This window comes from Phacochoerus africanus, chromosome 7 (genome assembly GCF_016906955.1).
Source record: "Phacochoerus africanus isolate WHEZ1 chromosome 7, ROS_Pafr_v1, whole genome shotgun sequence".
NCBI lineage: Eukaryota > Metazoa > Chordata > Mammalia > Artiodactyla > Suidae > Phacochoerus > Phacochoerus africanus.
In genome coordinates this window covers 71470868-71497390 of record NC_062550.1, presented here as the reverse complement: position 1 = coordinate 71497390, position 26523 = coordinate 71470868, and the positions used below count along the sequence as shown (strand labels likewise).

General features: G+C 42.1%; 2 protein-coding genes and 1 long non-coding RNA gene across 7 annotated transcripts in view; 1 reads left to right on the top strand and 2 right to left on the bottom strand.

The window, feature by feature from the left end:
* The window catches only part of CCDC77 (coiled-coil domain containing 77), a 37535-nt gene extending 36745 nt beyond the window's left edge, over nucleotides 1-790 (bottom strand). For 2 of the 5 annotated variants that reach the window (XM_047787850.1, XM_047787852.1), the window contains exon 1: nucleotides 638-789. The gene's annotated coding sequence lies outside the window, so the exon portion shown is untranslated. Of the gene's footprint in view, nucleotides 1-637 lie in introns of all 5 variants that reach the window. The other 3 variants (XM_047787854.1, XM_047787851.1, XM_047787853.1) reach the window with 3 other exon arrangements.
* A 4573-nt stretch (nucleotides 791-5363) lies between these two features.
* On the bottom strand, nucleotides 5364-10285 carry LOC125131369 (uncharacterized). Its single transcript, XR_007135902.1, has 4 exons — nucleotides 10193-10285; nucleotides 9530-9616; nucleotides 8538-8679; nucleotides 5364-5573 (listed from the first exon to the last, which is right to left on the bottom strand). It is a non-coding gene; the product is annotated as an uncharacterized LOC125131369 (long non-coding RNA).
* A 51-nt stretch (nucleotides 10286-10336) lies between these two features.
* KDM5A (lysine demethylase 5A) overlaps nucleotides 10337-26523 on the top strand; it is an 86913-nt gene continuing 70726 nt past the window's right edge. The window contains exons 1-4 of the mRNA XM_047787849.1: nucleotides 10337-10935; nucleotides 14003-14080; nucleotides 15779-15901; nucleotides 24474-24644. Of these exons, the coding sequence (XP_047643805.1) occupies nucleotides 10771-10935; nucleotides 14003-14080; nucleotides 15779-15901; nucleotides 24474-24644 (537 nt within the window). The 5' untranslated portion in view covers nucleotides 10337-10770. The remainder of the gene's footprint in view (nucleotides 10936-14002; nucleotides 14081-15778; nucleotides 15902-24473; nucleotides 24645-26523) is intronic.

The following is a 26523-nucleotide window of genomic DNA, read 5'->3' as shown; positions in this document are numbered from 1 at the left end:
TTCTCCAAAAGTTAACACAGTAGAGTTCTTTGTGCCTACCACCTCTCCTGTGATGGTGTATGTTCCCTTCACACAGGAACAATCTATCTCTGGAAAGAAAGATGCCCTTGTTCACAGAGAAATTACAGGGTTTTGGCTAACATCTATTCCTCTATCCCTGTGATACCCTTGTTCAAGTATGAATATTCATCTCTTGTCTACTTACAACTAACATCTGTTTAGCATTTGACATTTATTTACCCCATTACTCTGTGAAGCAATTTTGTTACTCCTCTATTTCATTTTATTATTGTTATCATTATTATTATTTTGGCCGCGCCCCCGGCATGGGAAGTTCCCGGGCCAGAGATCAAACCCATGCCACAGCAGTGACAACGCAGGATCCTTAACCCGCTGAGCCACCAGGGAACTCCACCCCTCAACTTTACAAACGGGAGTGAGGCTGGGATCGGCAGAGAGGTGGGGGACCGACATTCCATACTCCTTTCCCCCAGGCGCTCTGTCTTGATCCCCAGTAGCGCCAGAACCCCACCTCTCCTGCAGATGCTAACTGTTCGCTCCGGCCCGGGCCTCCCGTGAACCCTTTCAGGCTCACACCCCTCTCCTTCGCACTACTCCCGCAGCTACTTCTCCTCACCCGGTTTTCCGCCCAAGTCCCCTTCGCTGATCCCAGAGTCCCGAAACCCGGAACTCTACTCACGCCTCACTGAGCCGCGGACAGCAAGAACCCAACCGAAAAACTAGTCAAATCCGGAGGCGTCGCGGCGCCACCGAGCGGGCACGGACGCGTCCAATCGGCCGCAGGTTTACATGGCCCTCAGGATTGTACACCAATAGGAAAGCTAGTCCACAGAGGCCCGCCCCCTTCCCGCCCTCCCTCGCGCGCCTTGCCCCGCAGAAGTCGCCGGGAAATGTAGTCCTCGGCACCCAGCTCCCTCGGGGGAGAAGGTGGCCGGGTTGCTACTCGTGTAATCCCAGTAGTGGTGGTGTGATGTTCGGCGTCAGACACTCTAGTTCTGGCTCAGTTTAGGCTTACTCACATACTTTGTTTTCATGAAAAGTGATGCAGAAAGTCACTGCATAACTACAGGATTATTATGAGTGGCCATGAACAAGCTTATCTCAAGAAGGTGAAAAGTCTAAGAAGATGGTTTCTCCTTCAATGCCCTGGTGGCTTCTGGATCAGTTTCTACAGAGGATTATGTATATAAATGCTGTTTTTATCAATAGCAGACACTACCTCATTTTCCTGAGAGATGCGAGAAACTGTCTTTAATCATATTCGTTCAAAGACCAATTGCGGTCTCATCTTTGCAGAAAAGTGAGTTGTAGAGGGAGGCGGAAAGGCATTTTAGTCTCAGAGCTGCAGCTACTTCTATGGAAGAGCGTAGACTCTTCAGTGATCTAAGACCTGAGGATGTTCAAAACAAACTTGCCATCTTATAAACCTACTTTTCTTCCCACTTTGATTTTTCTGTTAGTTACATCACGATTTTCGCAGGTACTTTGACGCAGTAGTTTTTCTCTTTTGGCCCCTCCATTGATTTAAAACCAAATCATGGTGATCTCATCTTCCTACTGGTTCTCAAATTTATATCTTCCTATTTATTTCCACTCTGGGTCTCATTACCCCTAACTTGGGCTACTTAAACAGGTTTCTAAATGGCATTTTTGCCTCAAATTTTTTCCTTTTCTTCCATTCTATGAAAGGAGATTTTTGTATGTTTTTTGTTTAAGCACACTCTGGACTGATCATATTGTTACCAACCTGGGTTCTTGGACTTTTTAATCAATAGAAATTGATGGGACCAAATGAAAAATTCAGGCAAGGCTTTATTGGGGCTCGAGCTGCAGCACAAGAAACAAAAACGAGTAAAAGGTTCTCTTTCTAGTTCCCTGAGGGAGGGTGAGCTGATACCTTATGAATCAGGATGGGACTTGGGTCCTGGGACCCAAGACCTTGGCTACAGTGGCTGCAGTGCATGAACCTGGACAAACATCTCTTTGAGGAACAAAATACAAAGAAACTATAAGATACTAAAAATAACTGCCATACATGCAGTTGGGGAAAATTATGGGCAAGAAGATAAAAAAAAAAAAACCTAAAATGCAACTGCCACTTCTATTTTTTTTCTTTTTTTGTCTTTTTAGGGCCACACCTGTGGCACATGGAGGTTCCCAGGCTAGGGGTTGAATTGGAGCTACAGCTGCCACCCTACGCCACTGCGGCCTACACCACAGCTCACAGCAATGCTGGATCCCCAACCCACTGATCGAGGCCAGGGATTGAACCTGCATCCTCATGGATGCTAGTCAGATTCATTAACCACTGAGCCACAATGGGAACTCCGAGGCTGTCACTTTTCAAGAGCCAAGAGCAAAATCAGGATGCTAGGCCTGCTCCTGTGCACACCAGAGGGGTTGGCAGACCGCCAAAGTCACCCTCTGGCCCAACCCCTGCACTTGCTCCTACCTTTGCCCCATATAAGGAAGCAGCTCACCCCACCTTATGGAGCAAGCAAGGGAAGCTGTTGTTTGTTTTCACTCCCCCCCTGCTGTAGCAAGGACCTCAGTAAGGGGACCGCACCTGCAGCATTTGGAGGTTCCCAGGCTAGGGGTTGAATCGGAGCTGTAGCTGCTGGCCTACACCACAACCACAGCAACATGGGATCCAAGCCGCATCTGCAACCTACACCACAGCTCATGGTAACACCGGATCTTTAACCCACAGAGAAAGGCCAGGGATGGAACCTGTTGTCCTCATGGATCTTAGTCAGACTCATTAATCACTGAGCCACAACAGGAACTCCCCCTTTACCAATTTCTATTCCTCTCTTGAAACCACTCCACATCAGATTGATAATTTTTAAAAATCACTCTGGCGGCAGAGGATCAATAAATAACCCGTGTTTAAAGATCTGGGAGGGGAATTACCGTCGTGGCGCAGTGGAAACGAATCCAACTAGGAACAATGAGGCCACAGGTTCAATCCCCAGCCTCACACTGTGGGTTAAGGATCCAGTGTTGCTGTAAGCTGTGGGGTAGGTTGAAGACTCAGCTCGGATCTGGTGGTTGCTGTGGCTGTGGCGTAGCTCTGATTCAACCCCTAGCCTGGGAACCTCCATATGCTGTGGGTGTAGCCCTAAAAAAAAAGAGAGATCTGGGAGGCTATAGTGATAATTCCTATGAGGGAAAAGGCCTAAAGAAGGGTGAATTGATGGAAATAGGAAGAGGGAAATGGGAGATGTTTAGAAGTTCCCATTGACTGGCTCCAGGTCCAGGGATCATCACAGTGGTAAGTTCAAGGGGAAGAATAAGTTTGGAGCCTGTGAGGAGGGCGATAACTTGCTATATTCTCTGCTTCCTGCTCAGCCTCATCCTGTGGTGTGTAGCAGTGACCATTCTTGCCATTAATCTCACCTCTTTTTCTTTGTCTTCCTGTTATAGCTGTGCTGACAATCACTATACTTTAGGTTATTTTTGCCATCTGCCTCCTGTATATGGTGCTGGAAAATGTCTCACATATATGGGAAATTATCAATAAAGTCCTTGAAGGAAATTTGGGCTAATCCAAACCAATCATGAAAAGATACTTCACCCAATTTTTAAATTTAGAAGCTCTTGGTACATTACAAATTATACAAATATTTTGATAAACAAGAGATTTAAATGACGTTTTGCCTAGCTAAATTATTTTTTTTGTATTACACTTTGAAAGTTCCACTAGTTATTCTGGGAATAAATGCGATTTGTCATTGACCTCTATTTGGAATACAGAATCTCAAACTAAAACCCAGAACTAGGGAATTCCTGTTGAGGCTAGGTGGGTTACAAATCCGACTATTATCCACAAGGATCTGGGTTCGATCCCTGGCCTTGCTCAGTGAGTTAAGGATCTGCTGTTGCTGTGAGCTGTGGTGTAGGTCAAAGATGCCCCTCGGATCTGGTGTGGCTGTGGCTGTGGCATTGGCTGTCAGCTGCAGCTCTGATTCGACCTCTAGCCTGGGAACTTCCATATGCCACAGGTGCAGTCCTAAAAAAGAAAAAATAAAATAAAATCCAGAACTAGGTAATAATCAAGGAAAGAGAGCAAAGGACCTTATAAACAGAAACAAACATGTTATTTCCCCAGAAGCAATGACAAGATGTTCTTTGATACATATCTGCGGTCTTACTACTAAACAGAACAACTCACAGTGCTCATAAATTCACTGATAATGCGCCTCACCTTATAGCAATCCTTTATCTGCTGAATGGAAAAAGATAGGTGATTAGGAATCCATTCAAGGTCATACAAATTAAATCATATTTAAGTAAATACTACTACTATTTTGGGTAAAGCATAAGCTGTGGGCACTTTGAGGGAAGGTAAACATAGACTAAACATGAGTGTTCCAACAATCTGATTGGAAAGTAGGTGTTGGTATTTTAATTTAAGGAGGACAACAAAACATGAATTTTTTTTTTGTCTTTTGCCTTTTTCTAGCGGCGCTCCTGCAGCATATGGAGGTTCCCAGGCTGGGGGTCTATTTTTTTTATTTTTTGTCTTTTTGCTATTTCTTTGGGCCACTCCCTAAGCATATGGAGGTTCCCAGGCTAGGGGTCTAATCGGAGTTGTAGCTGCCGGCCTACGCCAGAGCCACAGCAACGCGGGATCCGAGTCACGTCTGCAACCTACACCACAGCTCACAGCAACGCCGGATCCTCAACCTACTGAGCAAGGCCAGGGATGGAACCCACAACCTCATGGTTCCTAGTCGGACTTGTTAACCACTGAGCCACGATGGGAACTCCTAAAACATGAAAATTTACAAGAAGTTTCTATATACCTCAACTTAGGTACAAATATTTCCATTAATTATCTTGAAGAAGGGATAAATTGAAACTATCAATTACATCTGAAGAAAATGTCAAAGTTTAAATTTTTAACCAAATTATGGAATTTTTTTTTGGCTTTTTTTTTTTTGGCTTTTTTTGCTATTTCTTTGGGCCGCTCCCGCAGCATATGGAGGTTCCCTGGCTAGGGGTCTAATCGGAGCTGTAGCCGCCAGCCTACGCCAGAGCCACAGCAACGCGGGATCCGAGCCGCGACTGCAACCTACACCACAGCTCAGGGCAACGCCGGATCGTTAACCCACTGAGCAAGGCCAGGGACCGAACCCACAACCTCATGGTTCCTAGTCGGATTCGTTAACCACTGCGCCACGACGGGAACTCCCAAATTATGGAATTTTAAGGCAATGGTAAAGCCAGTAATAAATTCAATTAGCACAGAATTGTATTCCAGGGGAAAAAAAGCAGCACATGTAGAGGAGCTTTGGTTAAGAAAATACTTTATATCAGAGTTTTTAACATAGTGACTAACATCATTCATTTAAACATTAAAATATATAAAAGGAAGTTATAAAGAAAGGGGTTAATTCAGTAATGCACAGCAGCATTTCATAAGAACTTGGAGATAGCTTCTAAGTGTCAGGCCTACATCACATTCAATGACTCTGGTACGAAAGTGATCTGAAGATCTTTTATTTTTCGCTATGGCATGCAGCAGGTTGATGTGGGATCTCAGTTCCCTAAAAAAAAAAAAAGAGAGAGAAAGAAAAATAGTAAGCCCTTTTTACTCAAGAATGGCCATGACAAAGCAGTAAAAATAATTTGCTTGTATAAAGCTTGACTTTTTATTTCCTTCTTCTCCCTCTTCTCCTTTTCCTTTTCCCTTTGTCTTTTTAGGGCTGCACCTGCAGCATAGAGAAGTTCCCAGGCTAAGGGTTGAATTGGAGCTGCAGCTGTTGGCCTATACCACAGCTCATAACAACGCAGGATCCTAAATCCACTGAGCAAAGCCAGGGATTGAACCCGAGTCCTCATGGATACTAGTCAGGTTCTTTACCACTGAGTCACGTTTTACTATGAGTCTTTTTTAACTGTCCATGTGATAAAGTGGGAAGTACGTACAGTGTACTTCTGCATACAGAAGTTGGGGGGTTTGCTCAAAGGAAAGCACTTAAGAGCTAAACTAGCCACTATATTCAGGGAGCACCAGAAGGCCTAACCAGACAACTCTAGTTATTCAGATCCAGGTGTTTGACAGACATTTTCCTTTCTTTTCTTTTTCTTTTTAGCTGCACCCACGTCATGGAGAAGTTCCCAGATCAGGGACTGAACCCAAACCATATCAGCGACAATACTGGATCCTTAACCTGCTGAGCCACCAGGGGAACTCCTGACAGACTTTTTCTTGAAGATGAACAACACGAGACCATCTCTTCAATGGAAACAATGGATGATATTTGTTGATAATGAAATTTGAGCTTTCAAGTTAAAATGATAATTTTGGAAAATTTGTTCCTGTCACCGTGAGTTTGACAGCTTCCCAACTTTCTGAGATCAATGGTGATATTTTTGTGATTTTTAAAAATATCAGGAGTTCCCGTAGTGGCGCAATGGTTAACGAATCCGACTAGGAACCATGAGGTTGCGGGTTCGGTCCCTGCCCTTGCTCAGTGGGTTAACGATCCGGCGTTGCCGTGAGCTGTGGTGTAGGTTGCAGATGTGGCTCGGATCTTGTGTTGCTGTGGCTCTGGCGTAGGCTAGTGGCTATGGCTCCGATTCAACCCCTAGCCTGGGAACCTCCATATGCCGCAGGAGCGACCCAAGAAATAGCAAAAAAAAAAAAAAAAATCATCCTACCGAGGAGTTCCTGTCAGTGGCACGGCGGAAACAAATCTGACTAGGAACCATGAGGTTGAGGGTTCAATCCCTGGCCTTGCTCAATGGGTTAAGGATCTAGCATTGCCATAAGCTGTGGTGTAGGTCCCAGATGCAGCTCAGATCTGGCATTGCTGTGGCTCTGACATAGGTCAGCATCACAGTTCTGATTCGACCCCTAGCCTTGGAACCTCCATATTCTGTGGGTTCAGCCCTAAAAAAAGACAAAAGACAAAAAAATAAAATAAAAATAACATATACTGATACACATCAACATTTGGATGATCTGTATATCTCAGTGAACCAGTATTTTCCGAATGATCAATGCTTGATGTTACAAAATCATGACTGGGTAAAAAAAATCCATTCAAGGACAAATATTTACTATCATTTTAATGTAAAAGAGTGCAAAAATCCATTGATAAAATTTTAGATTCCAAAAAAAAAAAAGAGTTCCCCTCATGGATCAGCAGAAACAAATCTGACTAGCACCCATCAGGACACAGGTTCTATCCCTGGCCTTGCTCAGTGGGTTAAGGATCCAGTGTTGCCGTGAGCTGTGATTTAGGTTGCAGACGCAGCTCAAATCCCGTGTTGCTGTGGCTGTGGTGTAGGCCAGCAGCTACAGCTCCGATTTGCCCCCTAGCCTGGGAACCTCCGTATGCCTCTAGTGCTGCCCTAAAAAGAGATATATATGTGTGTATATATATATGTGTGTGTATATATATATATACAGATTTCACGTTGCCAGACTATAAGAAATTACAAGGATTTTGAAACGGCTAAAACTTTATTTTTTTGTCTTTTTAGGGCCGCACCCGCCACTGCATGTGGGGGTTCCCAGGATAAGGGTCAAATCCAAGCTGTAGCTGCTGGTCTATGCCTCAGCCACAGCCACAGCAACACAGGATCCGAGCCATGTTTTTGACTTACACCACAGCTCAGGGCAATGCCAGATCCTTAATCCACTGAGTGAGGCCAGGGATCAAACCCACATTCTCATGGATACTAGTCAGGTTCATTCACCACTGAGCCAGGATGGGAACTCCTGAAAAAGCTAAAATTTTCAAAAGTACTTCTCCCTTTTCCCATTCACATCTGTGCAGTGCTGGATTTCCTTCATATATTTTAACCCAACCACAGCTTGAGTGCAGAAACAGATATAAGAATCCAGTTTGATCTCACTAAGCAAAATCTTAATTTTTTTTTTCAAAAAAACATAAACCACTGCCACTCTTCTCACTCAATCTCTTTTGGAAAATATTGTTATTACTCATAAAATTTATTTATTTAGTTATTTTCATTTTTGGCTTCCCCGAGGCATATGGAGTTCCCAGGCCAGGGATCAGATCTGAGCCACAGTGGCCACCTAACCCTCTGCTGCAACACCAGATCCTTAACCCATTGTGCTGGACCAGGGATCAAACCCAAGTCCCATTGCTCCCAAGACACTGCCAATCCCATCATGCCACAGCATGAGCGCAGTCTATTTATGCTAACATCTGTGATGAATAATTTTATGTGTTAACATAAAGGGTGTTTTTTTTGGGTGAGATTAACATCTTTTTTTGGGGGGAGGGCTGCACCTGCAGCATATGGAAGTTCCCAGGCTTGGGGTGGAATGAATTGGAGCCTGCCAGTCTATGCCACAGCCATAGCAACGCCAGATCCTTAACCCACTAAGTGAGGCCAGGGATTGAACCCACATCCTTACAGACATTATGTAGGGTTCTTAACACACTGAGCCAAAATGGGAACTCCCTGGGTGAGACTAACATCTAATCACTGAACTTTCGTAAAGCAGATTGCCCTCCATAATGTGGGTGTACCTCATCCAATCAGTTGGAGACTTGAACAGAAAAGCCAGCCTCCTCAAGCAAGATGGAATTCTCCTGTAGATGGCCTTCAAACTTGATTTGACAGATGAAGGAGTGGTAGTCAGAAAGGGGATACAGGAAACCGTGTGTATATCTGTGGCAGGGGGGTCAGACAGAGGAAACGTTATATGTGAAGGCTCAGAGGTGAGAAGGCATGGTGCATTAACGCCACAACAAAACTTTTTTTGTACTATATGGAGAAACATAAAAGAGAGAAAGTTGGAGGCTCGGATGGGAAGTAATAAAGGAGTTTGGTGTTGAGTTTGGAGATGGAAGTGACATGATGAATTCTGGACTTTTGACAAAGTAACCTGACAACTGAGTGGAGAGGGATTTGATAGGGGCAAGACCTGAGCTGTTATCAGAGTCCAGGTGAGAGAGAACTTAACTAGCATCCTGATATATGTACACACACACACACACACACACACACAGAGACATATTTTTTGCTTTTTTAGGGCCACACCAGCAGCATATGGATCCCAGGCTAGGGACTGAATTGGAGCTACAGCTGCCAGCATATGCCACAGCCACAGCCAGAGCAAGGCGGAATCCTTGCCCTCTGGGACCTATATACACCACAGCTCATGGCAATGCCAGATCCCGACCCACTGAGCGAGGCCGGGGATCAAACCCAGATGGATACTAGTTGGATCAGTTTCCGCTGGGCCACAACAGTAACTCCAGGATCCTGATAATTTGGATGGACAGGCATGAGTGGATTTATATTTATTATATGTGTGTGTGTGTGTGTATATATATATATATATATATAATGGATTTATTTTTAGATGACAGAATCTCCAGACTTGACACTGGATTTTAAGTGGGGAGTGAAGGAGCAGGAATTAAGGATTACTTCTAGATTCTGGTTCAGGCAACTGAGTAGAAGGATGAAGACATGCATAGAAATCAGAAACACTGAAAAAACAGTGGGGACCTACAAGTTCAAGTTGTCTGAGTTCACCAAAGTGGAGCTGTCCATTACGTAGCTAGAAGTACTGGCTTGTAACTCAGGAGAGGAGTCCAGGCTGGAAATAAGAGATTTGGAAGTCATCACCATTTAGGTCCTGGGGGAGGCTTAGACTGAGCAGGGAGCATGAGAACAAGCCTCGGGAAGTAAGTCTTCCGATTGATGTTCAATACAAGAACTATCCTTTCACGGCGTCTTTAGTCTTTTCTGCGTTATTTTCCGGAATTTGGACTAAGTGGAGAGGGGCTCTGGCATAGAGGTTTTTTACAAGCAGGGCCGGAACAGCTGCCCTAGCTGTTAGAGCAAACTGAGAAAGGCTCAAGGTGCACTGCTACCAGAAGAGAGCGATTGCTGTTAAGACGATGTGGGAGTTATCAACGGTTGTAAAAGCAAGTTTCAAGAGCCGTTATTTCTTTGTGGTCGGAAATCAATTCTTAGACGGTAACGAAGGCCGGCCAGCAGGGAGATTGGGGGGATGGGCTGGACCCGAATTTGTTGCCATGGAGATGGGGCGGATTAAAGTGTCCGAGATTATTCGAAAGGGACACTAACAGTGAAAGGACCAAAAAAAAAAAAAAGAGAGAGAGAGAGAGAGACAGATGCTGGAAAAAGTAGTAGTTATTTGGAAACATACACGGTGGGTGAAAGAGTCAGCCCAGCAGAATCAGAAGGCTCGCCCTGGGGACCATCTACACACAAAGGGGAACCGGCTCCCGCTCACCGGAAGCAGAACCTCTGCCCTCGGCGTATTACGCAGTCCCCGGCGCATTACGCAGCCCCCCGCGCCGGAAGAGCTCCCTGCTCGTTTGGTTGTTCCCCACCGCTCCAGTGGGAGGGGGCCGCGGGGCCGCTAGACTGAGCCCTAGGAGACGTCGGCAGCGCGGACCTTCCGGGGTCGAAGAGCCAAGGAGCGACCTGTGTTGTCTGGCAAAAGAGAGAGAGGAAGGTCGCGCAACTGGGCACCGCTGCGGAGGGATCCTGTTTCTGGGTGGCGGAGGGATTTGGCCGTACGCTGACTTCCGGCGAGCCCCGACCTGAGAGGAAAAGCCCCAAAGGAAACAATAACAAACGTTGGAGGAAGCGGTTTAGGGTTTCTTGCGTTGAGCGGGTTTCGCCTGAGAAGATGAGCTTCGGCCCCTGTCAGCGGACGTGAGCGCCATCGGTGGGCCCACCTAAAGCTACTCTCTCTGCGCCGCGGGCCCCTGTGCGACCATGGCGGGCATTGGGCCGGGGGGCTACGCGGCGGAGTTTGTGCCGCCTCCGGAGTGCCCGGTCTTTGAACCCAGCTGGGAGGAGTTCACAGACCCGCTCAGCTTCATCGGCCGCATCCGGCCCCTGGCGGAGAAGACCGGCATCTGCAAAATCCGACCGCCCAAGGTACCGGAGTCTGATCGGGTTCGCTTGACTTCCCGGCCCTTCTGTCCTTTCACGTTCACTCGCCCTGGTTTCTCGACACCTGGACGCTGCGTTTTTGGATGTTTCTGCCTTGGTTTCTTTGGGGTCTCATGTAGGCACGTCCGGACGCGAGAGAGTGGTGTCCCTGGGGCCTTTCCGCCTAGAACTTGGGAACTGATACTTTCCTTCCTCTATTGGGTTGTGGGCAAGGGTAACAAAAGCTTTCGGTCTTTCGTTGGCCCGTAAGGTGTTTGAGTTACTGACACGACGTCTTCTACACTCGCGTATAATTCTTACTAAGGTGTCACAGTAAAAACTGCTGTTCGATCGGTGGGCTGTTTCTTCAAGCCCTTTTGATGCTTGATTTATTAAGTATTTGGAGGCCTCATCTCAGGGCTGAGGTTTTTAAGATGGTAATGTAAACCTCTAGTTGTTCCCTTAGGATGGTTTCACCAAACAAGAACCCCAGAGTGATTACTGCTGCAATGAAAAGTCTTTTCGGGGGAGGAGCAGCAGCAGCATTTATTTTTAAAATCTAGAGGCTTAGAAAGGATTTGTCAAATGAGGTGGAAGAAAATGTCGAGTCTTTTGCTGTAAGGAACCATGAATCAAAGATTTGCGAATCGCGATTATAGCAAATAACTGGGTTTGCCAGTAGATTAGTTATAATGTCAATCTTTACGATGAAATTTAGTGCCCCGAGAGGTTGAATACTTGCTCAAGGTCAAAAGGTTTTTTTCTCTATTCGTCAGACCAGCGCTTTCCAAATGATATTCCTGGTTCACCTGCACCGGAGGCAGCCGGATGCTTGTTAAAATGCATATCTCTAGGCCTCATTCCCAGTCTAGAATCAGTTTCTGGATATGAAAGTTCTAGAAGCTGCTTTTCCAGCAAGTACTCTCATGATGCTTAATGAACATTAAAGTGTGTGAACCCTGCCCTTAGTGCTTCTTAAAGGAGTACCTTGCTTTATGTCCTGTCTACTAGCAATAAAAATAACATATTGTCTTTTTATCCATTGTTGTATTTTAAAAAGCATCTGCTCTGGCCACAGGCTATCCCAGAGGTGTGTGCAGCGCTGTGAGTAAAAAGAGCTTAGACCGTGGGGGGGGGGGGGCGGGGACTTGGGGAGAGGGGGAGCTAATTCAGCGTTTACAGATTATTTCATTTAATATTGTTTGAAGCTCCAGAAGGGAAACAAGGTCTCATTTTACAGATGAGGCAAATCTGCATAAGTTAAATAACTTAGATATGTGATCTTGGGCAGTGGCAAAGTAAGTTTTGAATCTAGATCAATCTGTTTGATTTTAAAACCCAGACAAGCTTCTCCCCTAGTTCTCAATGAATTTAAGATTATAGACTATCAGTTGGCAGAGAAGGATGAACAAATAATTACTGTGATGAATGAGGATATATGTATTGTCATCCTTCAAAAGCTTAACTCTTTAAAATTTTTAATTGTCACTTAATACTTTTTCTGTAAAGATTACCTAATATTGACAAAACCTTAAGTACTGAAGTTTTTCCTAACCCATATGTTCATCTACTGTATCGCCTTAATGAATAGAGACTGTTCATTTTTTTTAAATATAGCTTTATTACTTAGAAAAGACTGAAATAATATACCTTCTCTGTGTCATGTAATTGTTATTTAAAATAAATGTTTACAAACATTTCAGTATTTCAATATTAGGGGATTTCTTTAGTTTCCAAGGTAAGATAAAAATTTTTTTGACTACTTTTCACATTTTTAAATGCATTTACTATTATTTAGGCCAAATCAAACTATGTTGTCTGGAACTCTACTTGAAATGTGTTTTCTCATTTCATTTATAGCACATTTTTAATCTGGAAATTATCCTTGTTCTGTGGGTTTGCCTTTTTTTTTTTTTTTTTTTTTTGAATATCTGGGTGCCCAGAAGCTGGGCTTTGGACAAAGCATTTATATAAGTCTTATAAAGTGCTGTGTCACATTGAACATGAATAAAAAACATTATCCAATTACATAAGTACTTTTTGAAAGTTAGTTTTGGGGCTTTAATTTTACCTGTTTTTGTTTCTTTCAAATTTTGTTTTCCTTGTAATTTGATAAACTTGGATGTTTATTAGACACAGTATTGAGACACCTGAAGTTGTTGCATCCCACTTGAGTAACTAGGGAAGGTGTAACTGGGATGTAAATAATGGGCTTGGTGAGATTTGAGGAGGAAATAGATATAATAATTTCAATATTAGGATATTAGAGTTAAATGGGAACTATACTTAATATTCTATAGTAACCTATAGGGGAAAAGAATCTTTAAAAAACAGATGTATGTATTTATAATTGAATCCTTTGATGTACACCTGAAACTAATACAACATCGTAAATGAGCTATACTTCAATATAATTTTTTTTTTTTTTTTAAAGGGTCATTCCCACGACTTACGGAGGTTCCTGGGCTAAGGGTTGGATCGGAGTTGTAGCCGCTTGGCCTACACCACAGCCACAGCAATGCCAGATCCGAGCAGTGTCTGTGACCTGCACCACAGCTCATGGCAACGCTGGATCCGTAACCCACTGATTGAGGTCAGGGATTGAACCTGCGTCCTCATGGATACTAGTCAGATTCATTTCCGCTAGCCACAATGGGAACTCCAAAGATTTTTTTTTAATTAAAAAAAAAAAAGAACCAGTTATAAGATGACAAGACTTAACTTAGAAAGCTATCAGTTCATGTTCCACATGTAATGTGTCAATATCAATATCATGGTTGTCATATTATAGCTTTGCAGGGGAAAGGAGGTAAAGGGTACATAGCATCTCTATGTGTTATTTCTTACAACTGCCTCTGATCTATGGTTCTCTCAGACTTAAAATGTTAATTCAAAAGTTGAAAAAAATTAGAAATAAATAATAGTAAATCATTTTAGCTATGTATTACTGTTTACTCTGAAGAAGACTTATAAGTCGATTTGTTGTCATTATTTGTGGCAATTCACTCCTTAAAGGAATGAATAGTGCATTCCTTGCTTAATAACCAACATGTTAATTTTTTTTTCTGTTTAGGACTGGCAGCCTCCATTTGCATGTGAAGTAAAAAGCTTTCGTTTCACTCCCAGAGTCCAGCGCCTGAATGAACTTGAGGTGAGTGGTGTTATGTCATAGTTTTGTCTGCTGATCTGTTCTTTATTTGAGAAGGTCAGGGCTCAGAATTAATGTTATTTGAGACTAAATGGAAGAAAGTTTCTGATTAAAAAAAGTATTTAAAATATTTACTATAATTTTTCTTTTTCTTTCTTCCTTTTTTTTTTTTTTTTTTTTTTGCTTTAGGGCTGCACTCGCGGCATATTGAGGTTCTCAGGCTAGGGGTCAAATCAGAGCTGTAGCCACCGGCTTATGCCAGAGCCACAGCAGCACCAGATCCGAGCTGCGTCTGCGACCTACACCACAGCTCACAGCAACACCACCTCCTTAACCCACTGAGCGAGGCCAGAGATCGAACCCTTGTCCTCATGGATGCTAGTTGGGTTTGCTAACTCCTGAGCCATGATGGGAACTGCTAACAATTCTTTTATTAAAAAACCTAGGTTTGGAGTTCCCGTCGTGGCTCAGTGGTTAACGGATCTGACTAGGAACCACGAGGTTTCGGGTTTGGTCCCTGCCCTTGCTCAGTGGGTTAAGGATCCGGTGTTGCCGTGAGCTATGGTGTAGGTCTCAGAATGCAGCTCGGATCCCACGTTGCTGTGGTTCTGGCGTAGGCCGGCAGCTACAGCTCCGATTAGATCCCTAGCCTGGGAACCTCCTTATGCCTTGGGAGAGGCCCAAGAAAAGGCAAATAGGCAAAAACAAACAAACAAAACAAAACAAAACCTAGCTTTCAGGAAGTTTTGTGTTTTGTTGTGTTTGTTTTGCTCTAACAGAACTTTTCTAGAACTCTAATCCAATTTATTAAGATCTCTCTTTAAATATTACTCTCTTAAATTTTCTAAGTTGGTATCTGTTTAGATAGTTGTTCTGCCTGCCTACCAGATTTTCAGAATATTCTTCAGTATGGTAAAAAAACTGTTTCAGGGTACAAAAGAGGAATTTTAGATAGCTAAGGCTTATTAATATGGCATGCTGAGTTTTTTTTTCCCCTTGGTATTTCTAAAAATTTTTTTGAGATTTTAATACCTGTTTTTTCTCTTTGTTCTTTTATAAGATACTTGATGAAGGTATCAGTGAGGGAGAGAATATGAAGTATGCATACTATCTACAGATGAAATTACAGGCTTAGAATGCTTAGAAGCAGAATAATCTGATTTACTAAATTTTCTGGTTATCTTAAAGTTAAGCTAACTTTTTTTTTGTCTTTTGTCTTTTTAGGGCCGTACCCGCGGCATATGGAGGTTCCCAGGCTAGGGGTCTAATCAGAGCTATAGCTGCTGGCCTACGCCATAGCCACAGCAATGCCAGACCCAAGCTGCGCATGTCACCTACACCACAGCTCATGGCAACACTGGCTCCTTAATCCACTGAGCAAGGCCAGGGATTGAACACACAACCTCATGGTTCCTAGTTGGATTCGTTTCCTCTGCACCATGACAGGAACTCCAGGTTAAGCTAACTTTTACAAAAAGTTGCTTTGGTTGATAGTATGAGAACTTTTAACATATATTTTTATTTTTTGCCTTAATGAAGTTTAGTAAAGATATTATGCTTTTTATTAACTTATTTTTCAAGGTTGGACTAAGCAATAAAGAAAAGTCTGAATTTCTTTTGAGTACCTTTGTAAGTAAAACTCATTTGTTTTTAGCTGTAACTTAGTTGCTATTTTTGATTTCTGTATTTTAATAATTTTAGGCAATGACCAGAGTAAGACTGGACTTCTTGGATCAACTAGCAAAATTTTGGGAACTTCAAGGTTCGACCTTAAAGATCCCTGTGGTAGAGAGAAAAATCTTGGATCTGTATGCTTTGAGCAAGGTGAGTCTTGTATTTGGTTTAGAAATTGGAACAGTAACTAGTGAATTTATGAAATTAGGAATTTCAGATATGCTTCATGGGAAACATTGCTTTCTGTTTAGGATTTATTTGACAGTGAAATGCAAGCATGAGTCAATGAAAATGATAAATCTCCAAGATATTTAAAAAATCTGTTTCAGGAATTCTCTGGTGGCTCAGTTGGTTAAGGATCTGGTGTTGTCACTGCAGTGCCTTGGGTTGCTGCTATGGCACAGGTTTGATCCCTAGCCCGGGAACTTCCACATGTTTCAGGTGTGGCCAAAAAAAACTGTTTCATAATTTGTTTTGAGATTAATATTTAATGGTTTACTTAGAATAGTAGGTTCCATTTGCAGTGTGCAAAAGAAATGATACCAGCTTACTAATATTATCTTCTGTTGAATATATAGTGTCTTATGTTGAGCTTGTCATGTGTTTTTTCTTTTTAATTTTTTTTGTCATGCTTTTCTTCTACCTCTTCTTCTTTTTTTTTTCTTTTTGCCATTTCTTGGGCTGCTCTTGTGGCATATGGAGGTTCCCAGGCTAGGGGTGGAATTGTAGCTGTAGCCACTGGCCTACACCACAGCCACAGCAGCTCGGGATCCAAGCCACGTCTGCAACTTACACCATAGCTCGAGGCAACACTGGATCCTTAACCCATTGAGCAAGGCCAGGGATCGAACCCGCAGCCTCATGGTTCCTAGTCGGATTCGTTAACCACTGTGCCACGACGGGAACTCCCTTTTTTCCTACCTCTTGATTGAAATTTTGGCATATTAAAGAGACTTATGTTACTCAACATTCTCATGTGTGGTGCATATCAGTTGTATAACACTTATAAGTAGTGTTAGTGGTTAACTCAGGGCAGCATTATCTAGTAGAATGAGTGATAGATTGAAAAGTTAAAGGTGAAGAGTTTAGACTAATTTTTGCCTAAATTTAGGTTAACTTTGTAACGTTACATTTCCTGGTGTGAAATAAACTGACTGACTTGCAGTGGGGTTTATAATAGTTACCTTGAAAACATACAATAATAAAAAAAATCTATGGGAGCTCCCCTCATGGCGCAGTGGAAACGAATCTGACTATGAACCATGAGGTTGTGGGTTTGATCCCTGGCCTTGCTCAGTGGGTTAAGGATCCAGCATTGCCATGAGCTGTGGTGTAGATTGCAGACGTGGCTTGGATCTCGAGCAGCTATGACTGTGGCTGGCAGCTGTAGCTCCAGTTAGACCTCCGTGTGCCACAGTTGCAGCCATTAAAAAAACAAAATAAAACAGGAGTTCCCATGGTGGTGCAGTGGTTAACGAATCCGACTAGGAACCATGAGGTTGCGGGTTCGATTCCTGGCCTTGCTCAGTGGGTTAACGATCCGGCGTTGCCACGAGCTGTGGTGTAGGTTGCAGACGCGGCTCAGATCCCGAGCTGCTGTGGCTCTGGCGTAGGCCGGTGGCTACAGCTCTGATTCAGTCACTACCCTGGGAACCTCCATATGCCACGGGAGCGGCCCTAGAAAAGGCAAAAAGACAAAACAAAACAATGACTGCTCTGACTTGCGAGTGAAGACAGCTAGATTAGTGAGGAATTTTGCAAAACAACTTATTTTTGTGGCCTTTCATGTCCTATGATTGATAGACTATTTTGAAATAAAAATTCTCACTTTTGGAAGATTTCACTTTTTAGGGAAAAAAGTAGAAAAACATTTAAATTATATTCTGTGATACAATTTAAAATTAATGTTAGGTCTGAATTCTCTATATTTTAAAAATTTTATACACTACTAAGCGTTTTAGAAAGTGTAGTCTTATGCTGAAATACAGCTCTAGGCTTGTTTTATCAGTTGGGTAATACCAGTAATCAAGCACTGTGTGAAAATTATCTAGTGCAGCTGCTTGAAAAACTACGTACCAAAGGACAAATTATAGTGAATTTGAAGGGTGAGTTTGTTTTTTGTAGGGAACCATTAGGATAAAAATTTGTTTTAAGGAGTTCCCATTGTGGCTCATCGGTAATGAATCTGATGAGTAGTATTCATGAGGACACAGGTTCAGTCCCTGGTCTCTCTCAGTGGGTTATGGATCCTGTGTTGCTGTGACCTGTGGTGTAGGTCAAAGATGTGGCTCAGATCTGGCATGGCTGTGGTGTGACTTTATTTCTAATTCGGCCGCTAGCCTGGGAACTGTCACGGGTTCGGCCCTAAAGAGACAAAAAAAATTCATTTTGTCTTAAGAATTCCCTTTTTGACATTTTTATTCAGTGAAAACTTAACTACTGACTTACTCTGTGATGCTGCTTAAGGTTCTCAATATGTTTGGTATGATTCATGTAGCTTAAATATTTGAAAAATCTTTTCAAAATTATTTAATCATTGACATGAATAGTGTTACGGTAATCTTCAGCCAAAACTCATGCCACGCACATACCTTAGTTCTAGTTTTATGAATACTCTAGGAAATTTGATAGAATAAAGATATAAGCAGATAACCTATTAAATTGAAGTTGTTCCTATATCATTAATTTTCCAGTTAGAAGGTACGCATTAGGTTTGATATGATAGATTGTTTTCTTGGTTTAACAGAGTTATAGGATTTCAAAATTAGGAAGAGATTATAGAGGTAACCTAATCTAACCTTGTCCACAATTCTAACATTTGTCGTCTAGACGGTTTAACTCTCATCTTGAGAAACCCAGTTCCTTTTTGTGCAGAAGAATATTGCTCATAAAGTTTATCTTGCTTAGCAAATATGTGGTGATTAGAGGTTAACTTTGTCTTTGGGGTTAATTGGAGCCTTGAAGTGCCCATGGACGTTTCTTTCCCTTAACCCTTGAGAATGCATATAAAACCAAGATTGAAAGCTGAAAGGCAGGCATTTTGATTTGTAGTTATTTTGTTTACACTTTATAATACTTCTGTTCCCTAAACGTCAACGTGAGATTACTGCTTCTCACCACAGGAATTTTTTCCTTTACTTTGCGTCTTTACATTAGGCAATGTGTGATGTACAAGTTTTAATTGTCCAGCTGGGTAAGTCTTTCTCTGTGTTCACACTTCTTTAACCACCGTCCAGATAAAGAGCATTTACAGCCTCTCTAGGGCTCCTTCGTCTCCCTCCCAGGCAGTACTTCTCCCAGAGGGAATCACTGTTTGACCTCCACCGTTGGTGAATGTCTCATTCATACAACATCTTACTTTCTAGCAAGAGGCTCAGGTTGAAGACTGCAGAAAGTACTGAGAGTTCTGATATTTTTAGGTTGTTATGTCTTACTTTTACTTAAAAAAATCATTTTTGGCTCATATCTGATTAGTTCTCTTAAATTTGTGTTATTTTAGATGTTATTTTGATGCTTTGATTCCCACTGCTTTTTAGTGGGAAGCAGATTTTCAGGATTCTGAGTCATTCAGTTGTCAATGGGATTGTTTCCTGTTTTGATTAAATCACCTCATCTTTCTCCCTGGGTTTTGTTTGTTTGTTTGTTTTCATTTCTATTTTGGGCAGTACCCATGGCATGTGGAAGCTCCTGGGCCAGAGATGGAACCCATGTCACAGTAATGACAAAATGACAGTGCTGAGTCCTTAGCCACTGAGCCATCAGGGAACTCCTCTCCCTGCTTTTTTTTTTTTGTCTCTTTAGTGTTGTACCTGCAACCTGTGAAAATTCCCAGGCTAGGGGTCAAACTGGAGCTGTAGTTGCTGGCCTACACCAGGATCCAAGCTGTGTCTTGCAACCTATACCACAACTCACTGCAATGCTGGATCCTTAACCCACTGAGCAAGGCCAGGGGTTGAACCCATGTCTTAATGGATACTATTTGGGTTCTTTACCACTGAGCCACGATGGGAACTCCCCTGGTTATTTTTAGATAGCAAAAACTTACTTGACAGGTCTGTAATTTAATGCAATTTCACATTAACAATTACTTTTTTTTTTGGTCTTTTTTTTTGCCATTTCTTGGGCCACTCCCTTGGCATATGGAGGTTCCCAGGCTAGGGGTCTAATCAGAGCTGTAGCTGCCAGCCAGAGCCAGAGCCACAGCAACGCAGGATCTGAGCCGCGTCTGCAACCTACACCACAGCTCACAGTGACGCCGGATCCTAACCCACTGAGCAAGGCCAGGGATCGAACCCACAACCTCATGGTTCCTCGTTGGATTCGTTAACCACTTCGCCACGACGGGAACTCCTATTTTTTTTTTTTTTTTAAAGGGCTGTACCTGCAGCATATAGAAGTTCCCAGGCTAGGGGTCAAATTGGAGCTGAAGCTGCTCGCCTAGGCCGCAGTCACAGCAATGTAGGATCCAGGCTGTGTCTGCAGCCTACATCACACACAGCTCATGGCAATGCTGGATCCTTAACGCACTGGGTGAGTCCAGGCATTGAACCCTCAACCTCATGGGTACTAGTTGGGTTCTTTTTTTTTTTTTTTTTTTTTTTTTGCTTTTGCTTTTTAGGGCCACACCCACGGCATATGGAGGTTTCCAGGCTAGGGGTCTGATCAGAGTTACAGCTGCCTGCCTATGCCAGAGCCACAGCAACGTGGGATCCGAGCAACGTCTGCGACCTACACCACAGCTCACGGCAACACCGGATCTTTAACTCCTGAATGAGGCTGGTGATCGAACCTGCAACCTCATGGTTCCTAGTCAGATTTGTTTCCAGTGTGCCATGATGGGAACTCCACTAGTTGGGTTCTTAACCCACGGAACCAAAACAGGAATTCCATCTACCTCCCCTTTTTTTATTTTCTAAGTTTTCTTTGTGACTATCAAAAATTTATTTTCAGATTTTTCCAGAAATAGAAATCGGTCACTATGCTCATCAGATAATCTGTCGTTTCATTTTCTTCTTGGAGTCATTCCTCTGGAGTTCTCTTTCCTGCTCAAGTCTAGACTGGTGGGTTTTTAAGGTTAGCTGTTTCACTGTTATCATTCTGGGAATTCCCTGCGACTCTCCTTATTTTAAGTCTTCCTGTTACTTGGTTTACTCCTGTTTTGGTGGAGCATTTCTTCTAGTTAGATGAGCAAGAAGGTAAATGGGATGTAAATTTTTTGCTTGTCTAAAAATTTTCTACTTTTTAAAATTTTTTATTTTTTTTGTCTTTTATAGGGCCACATGCGTGGTATATGGAGCTTCCCAGGCTAGGGGTCCAATCGGAGCTGTAGCCACCGGCCTACACCAGAGCCACAGCAACGCAGGATCCGAGCCTCGTTTGCAACCTACACCACAGCTCACGGCAACGCCGGATCATTAACCCACTGAGCAAGGCCAGGGAGCGAACCCGAAACCTCCTGGTTCCTGGTCAGATTTATTAACCACTGAGCCACGACGGGAACTCCTTGTATTCTTTGATAATTTTTTCCATTTATGTTTTCTCTCTTATTGATTGGGTGTGAGATATATAGTCTGATCTTCTAGTGTACTTACCTGTTTCTTTGTTAGGTTAGGAAGTCCCTCTTTAGACTCTTCCTGAGAGTAAATTTCCAGGCTTCTGCTGGGGTAGGAGAGGGATGGTTTCCTGGCTGTGCTGACTGGGGGAGGTCTGATTGCTTTTATGCAAGTTTTCAGCCAATGCTTTTCTTCATAAATTTAATTGTAAAGGCATTGCCGCTTCCATTTCTTTAGCACTTCCAGGTTCTGTGTTGTAGAAGCTTTTCCTTGGCTTTATTCTATTGCAAGTGTTTGAGGATTTTTGTCTTTGTTTTTGCTTGCTAGAGTATCATTCATATGTCTGCTTTTCTCTTGGTCTGTTTGTCCTCTTGAGAGTATGTTTTTTTGTTCCTCTACTTTTTAGTGGAGCTTTGAGAGGGAGCTTTTAAGTAGAAGGCTGCTTCTACTTTTTGTCTGTTAAGATTGTCTCTTGCTAGTTAGACTTTTTTCATTGGACATTTTGGCTTTGATTAACTTCACTCTTGTTGAGTTTTGATTAAGGGCTTGTCTTCATTGTGTTCAATTTAAACGCATGCCATGTATCTTTTTTTTTTTTTTTTTTTCTTTTTATGGCTACACCTGTGGCATGTGGAAGTTCCTGGGCTAGGGGTTGAATCAGAACCACAGCTGCCGGCCTATAACACAGTCATAGGAACACCAGAGCTGAGCCACATCTGTGGCAATGCTGGATCCTCAACCCACTGAGTGAGTCAAGGGATCGAATCCACATCCTCATGGATACTATGGCCGGTTCTTAACCTTCTGAGCCACAACCAGAACTGGCCATGTATCTTTTTTATAGGGCATGGGTCAATACTTTTCTAATGACAGTGGTGTGATATTACATGATGAATGTTTGAAATAAATAGTTCATATTTTGAAATCAGGCATGATGATCTTTGAATCTCTTAGCTGAAGTAAAGCAAGTTTCATATATTTCACTAGAGGTTTTGTGTGTTTTTATAGTATTAGGTCTGGTTAGATTGTTAGAGTGTTGTAAATGTGAAGCCAGAGTCATGGCTTTGGTTTCTCTCTGAGGTAGTTTTGTCTTACTCTTGGCCATACCCCAACTATGCTGGCTATCATTTTCACAGCTGCATGCCAGAAATCACCAGAGTTGGGTGAGAAGCTTGAATAATGTGAATTTGGCATGAAGTGCTTTGAATACACAACAGGTTATTACGTAATGGTGATAACTGTATTGGGTAACACAGGTTCCTGAGGGGGCTTCTGTTTCTTTTGACTTTTATGCTTCTCCCCACTTGCTTCAGTATATTGGTTTCCTCATTGTTCTGCAACACGCTAGGCTTGCTTCCCATGTGGGATCTTCACTCTGTCTGTTCCCTGTGTATCTTCTTGGGTAACTGCTGCACCTCCTTCAAGTCTTTGCTCAAATTTCACCTTTATAATGAGGCTTTTGGTGACTGTTTAATGCTTTAGTTTATCCTCATTCTCCTACTTGGAAGGCTTTTATTTTATTTATTTATTTATTTATTTTGGTCTTTTTGCCTTTTCTAGGGCTGCTTTCACGGCATATGGAGGTTCCCAGGCCAGGGGTCCAATCGGAGCCGTAGCCACCGGCCTACGCCAGAGCCACAGCAACGTGGGATCCGAGCCACATCTGCAACCTACACCACAACTCATGGCAACGCTGGATCCTTAACCCACTGAGCAAGGCCAGGGATCGAACCCGCAACCTCATGGTTCCTAGTCGGATTCATTAACCACTGCGCCACGATGGGAACTCCTGGAAGGCTTTTAACTACTCTTTTAAATTTCTTCCACAGGATTTATCACTTCAAAATTGACGTTATATTTATTTTCCTACTAGGATGTAAGCTTCAGCAGGGCAGAGGTCTTTATTTTATTTGCAGCTGTACCTCCAGCACCTAGCACAGTAGCTGACAGTGTAGAAACTCTGGGAAGCCATGAATGAAAGGCATTGTTACTCATCTGGTTGCTTCCAGACAGCCCTCTACCTGTCTTCTTCTCAGTATAGAATTTGAAAAATAATTTTTTTTCTCTACATAATTTTTCCCTTGTTGGCTCTTAGTATCAGGGGCAGATTCTCTGAGGCTGTGAGAAGAGAGTAAAGAATCGGAGATGTGTTCTTCTCTAGGGCACGTGAACATACTTGTTTCTACCAAGCTTTCGTATATTTCACTAGAGGAGAATTTTGCTTTGGCTGTAGTTTTATCTCTGCTACAATAAAACCCTAGAGCACAGGAGTAGAAAATGTGTCCTTCACTTATTTAGAGCACGTATACTGCTCCCCACTTGCCCATGAATGTAGACATTTATAATACAGCTTACACTGATGTAGCACTTATTTCATCCTGCTGCTTTTCATGTTTTATTTATTTATTTTTACTTTTTTTGCTTTTTAGGGCTGTACCCATGACATATGGAAGTTCCCAGGCTAGGGGTCGAATTGGAGCTACAACTGCTGGCCTACACCATAGCCACAGCAATGCAGGGTCCAAGCCACATCTGCAACCTACACCACAGCTCAGGATCCATGGCCCACTGAGGGAGGGCAGAGATCAAAGCCGCATCTTTGTGGATACCAGTTGGATTCATTTCTGCTGCGCCACAATGGAAACTCCGTAAAATATTTTTCTTTTTGAAAAGTTACAGCCTCTTTCAAAATATTTTGAGTCCATTATTGCTTGACATTTTTGTTAAGTTGTATAAGTTAATTGGTATATTTTCTAGTATCAGGATTTATGTTCATGTTACTGTGTAACATTTATTCTCATGTCTGTTCTTGGTCTTTTTTTAACTTTTATTTATATTTTGAATTCCCTGTGGATGTAGAGTACATATATGTGTTCAGTTTTCTCAAGGTGCATAATGTAGCAATTCATTAAATGTTTTTGAATGCTTGGTTAATTAAAGGTAGAAATAGTAACATTAATTAAATAATAAATAATAGGACTTTCAAAGTTCCAAAAATTACTGTCTCTATTCATACTTTAAATGTTAATGAGTTTCAGTTTTTTTTAATATTTGTTGAAAGGAAATTTGAAATCTAGGCCCAGAGTGATTTTCCATTTAGTAGACAAGATATAGAGTCAGAATACATGAACGTACCTCTTTCCCTAAATAATTTTTACCTTCTTTTTCAGATTGTTGCCAGCAAAGGTGGTTTTGAAATGGTCACCAAAGAGAAGAAATGGTCTAAAGTGGGTAGCCGCTTGGGATATCTGCCAGGAAAAGGAACTGGGTCTCTTTTGAAGTCACATTATGAAAGAATTCTCTACCCATATGAACTTTTCCAGTCTGGTGTCAGCCTTATGGTGAGATGCATCATTTTCCTTGGGAGTGGATAAGTCCAGTCTGCCAAGTATCAACTTTAGACTCTTCCCCATTATAAGTTAGCAGTTGGCTATGCATAGCAAGTTGAAAAAGGTTTCTGTAGGTTCCAAAATTCAGGTAGTAAAATGTTGATTAAAAATAACAGCTATTTTTGGTGGTTTACAAGATGAAGGCTAAGGGGGATGAAGAATGTTTTCTTATTTATTTAAAATGTTTAAACTTAGGCATGACTTAAACGCTTTGAAAAAGAGTTTCATGTTTTTTGTTTTTTGTTTTTTTTTTGCTTTTTAGGGCCGCACTGGAAGCACGTGGAGGTTCCCAGGCTAGGGGTCTAATCCAAGCTACAGCTGCCGGCCTACATCACAGCCACAGCAACCTGAGATCTGAGCTGTGTCTGCAACCTACACCACAGCTCACGGCAATGCCAGATCCTTAACCCACTGAGCGAGGCCAGGGATCGAACCCACAACCTCATGGTTCCTAGTCAGATTCGTTCTGCTGCGCCACGATGGGAACTCCCTGGTTTCATGTATTTTTTTTTTTTTAAGCCTTATTGAGGTATAATGTACATACCAAAGAATTCACTTATTGTAGGTACACAGTCAGCTTTAATAAATTATACCTTTACACAGCAGTTGCCACAGTCCAGTTTTAGAACCCTTCTATCAGCCTCAAAAGTTCCTTTGTGTGTGTTTGGTTTTTGCTCCTACCCTTAAACCTGGAGAACTCCTGATCTGCTTTCTGGCTCTATAGTTTTGCCTTTTCTAGAACTTTCACATAGAGGGAATCATACAGTATGATTTTGTGTATGACTTCTTTCATTTAGGCTAATGTTTTTAATGTTCATCCAGATTTTAATGTTAGTGCTTCATTCCTTTATATGGCTGAATAATATTCTGTTGTATGGATATACCACATTTGTTTATTCATTTATCAGTTGATGGACAGTTGGTTTGTTTCCAGTTTATGGCTGTTATGAATAATGCTGTGAATATCCATGTACTAGTCTTTGTGTAGACATATGTTTTCATTTCTCTTGGGTAGATACCTAGGAGTGGAATTGCTGGGTTATACGGTAAGTTTATGTTTAACTTTTTAAGAAACTGCCAAACTGTTTTCCAAAGTGGCTGAACCATTTTACATTCCCACCAGTACTGTAGAGGCTTCCAGTTTCTCCACATCTTTGCCAGCACTTGGTATTGTCAGTTCTTTTGCTTACAGCCATTTTAGTGGGTGTGTAGTGATATCTCATTGTGGTTTTAATTTTTATTTCTCTAATGACTAATGGTGTTGTGCATCTTTTCATGTGCATATTAGTCATTTGTATATCTTCCTTGATGAAGTGTCTGCTCAGATCTTTTTTTATTGGGTTGTTTGTCATCTTATACTTGTTTTAAGAATTCACTGTATATTTTGAATATAAGTCCTTTATCAGATGTATGATTTTATAAATATTTTCTCCTAGTCTGTGGTTTGTCTTTTCATTTTTATAATGGTGTTTATTTAAAGAGTAGTTTATTGATTTCCCTCCTTTTGTGGTTTGTGCATCTGTTGTCATATCTAAGAAATCTTTTCCTAACTCAAGGCAACAAGGTTTTCTTGTTCTCATCTAGAAGTTTTATAGTTTTAGCTTTTATGTTTAGGTCTGTGACCCATTTTGAGTTTTTTTTTGTGTGTATAGTATGAGGTAGAGGTCTAAGTCTGTTTTGGGGCAGCTGGGAAGGGGTATATGAATGAATATTCAGTTTTTCCAGTGTCATTTGTTTAAAAGACTGCCCCTTTCCCATTGACTTACCTTGGCACCTTTGTTGAAAATCAGTTGACTGTAAATATATGGGTTCATTTCTAGTGTGTTTTATT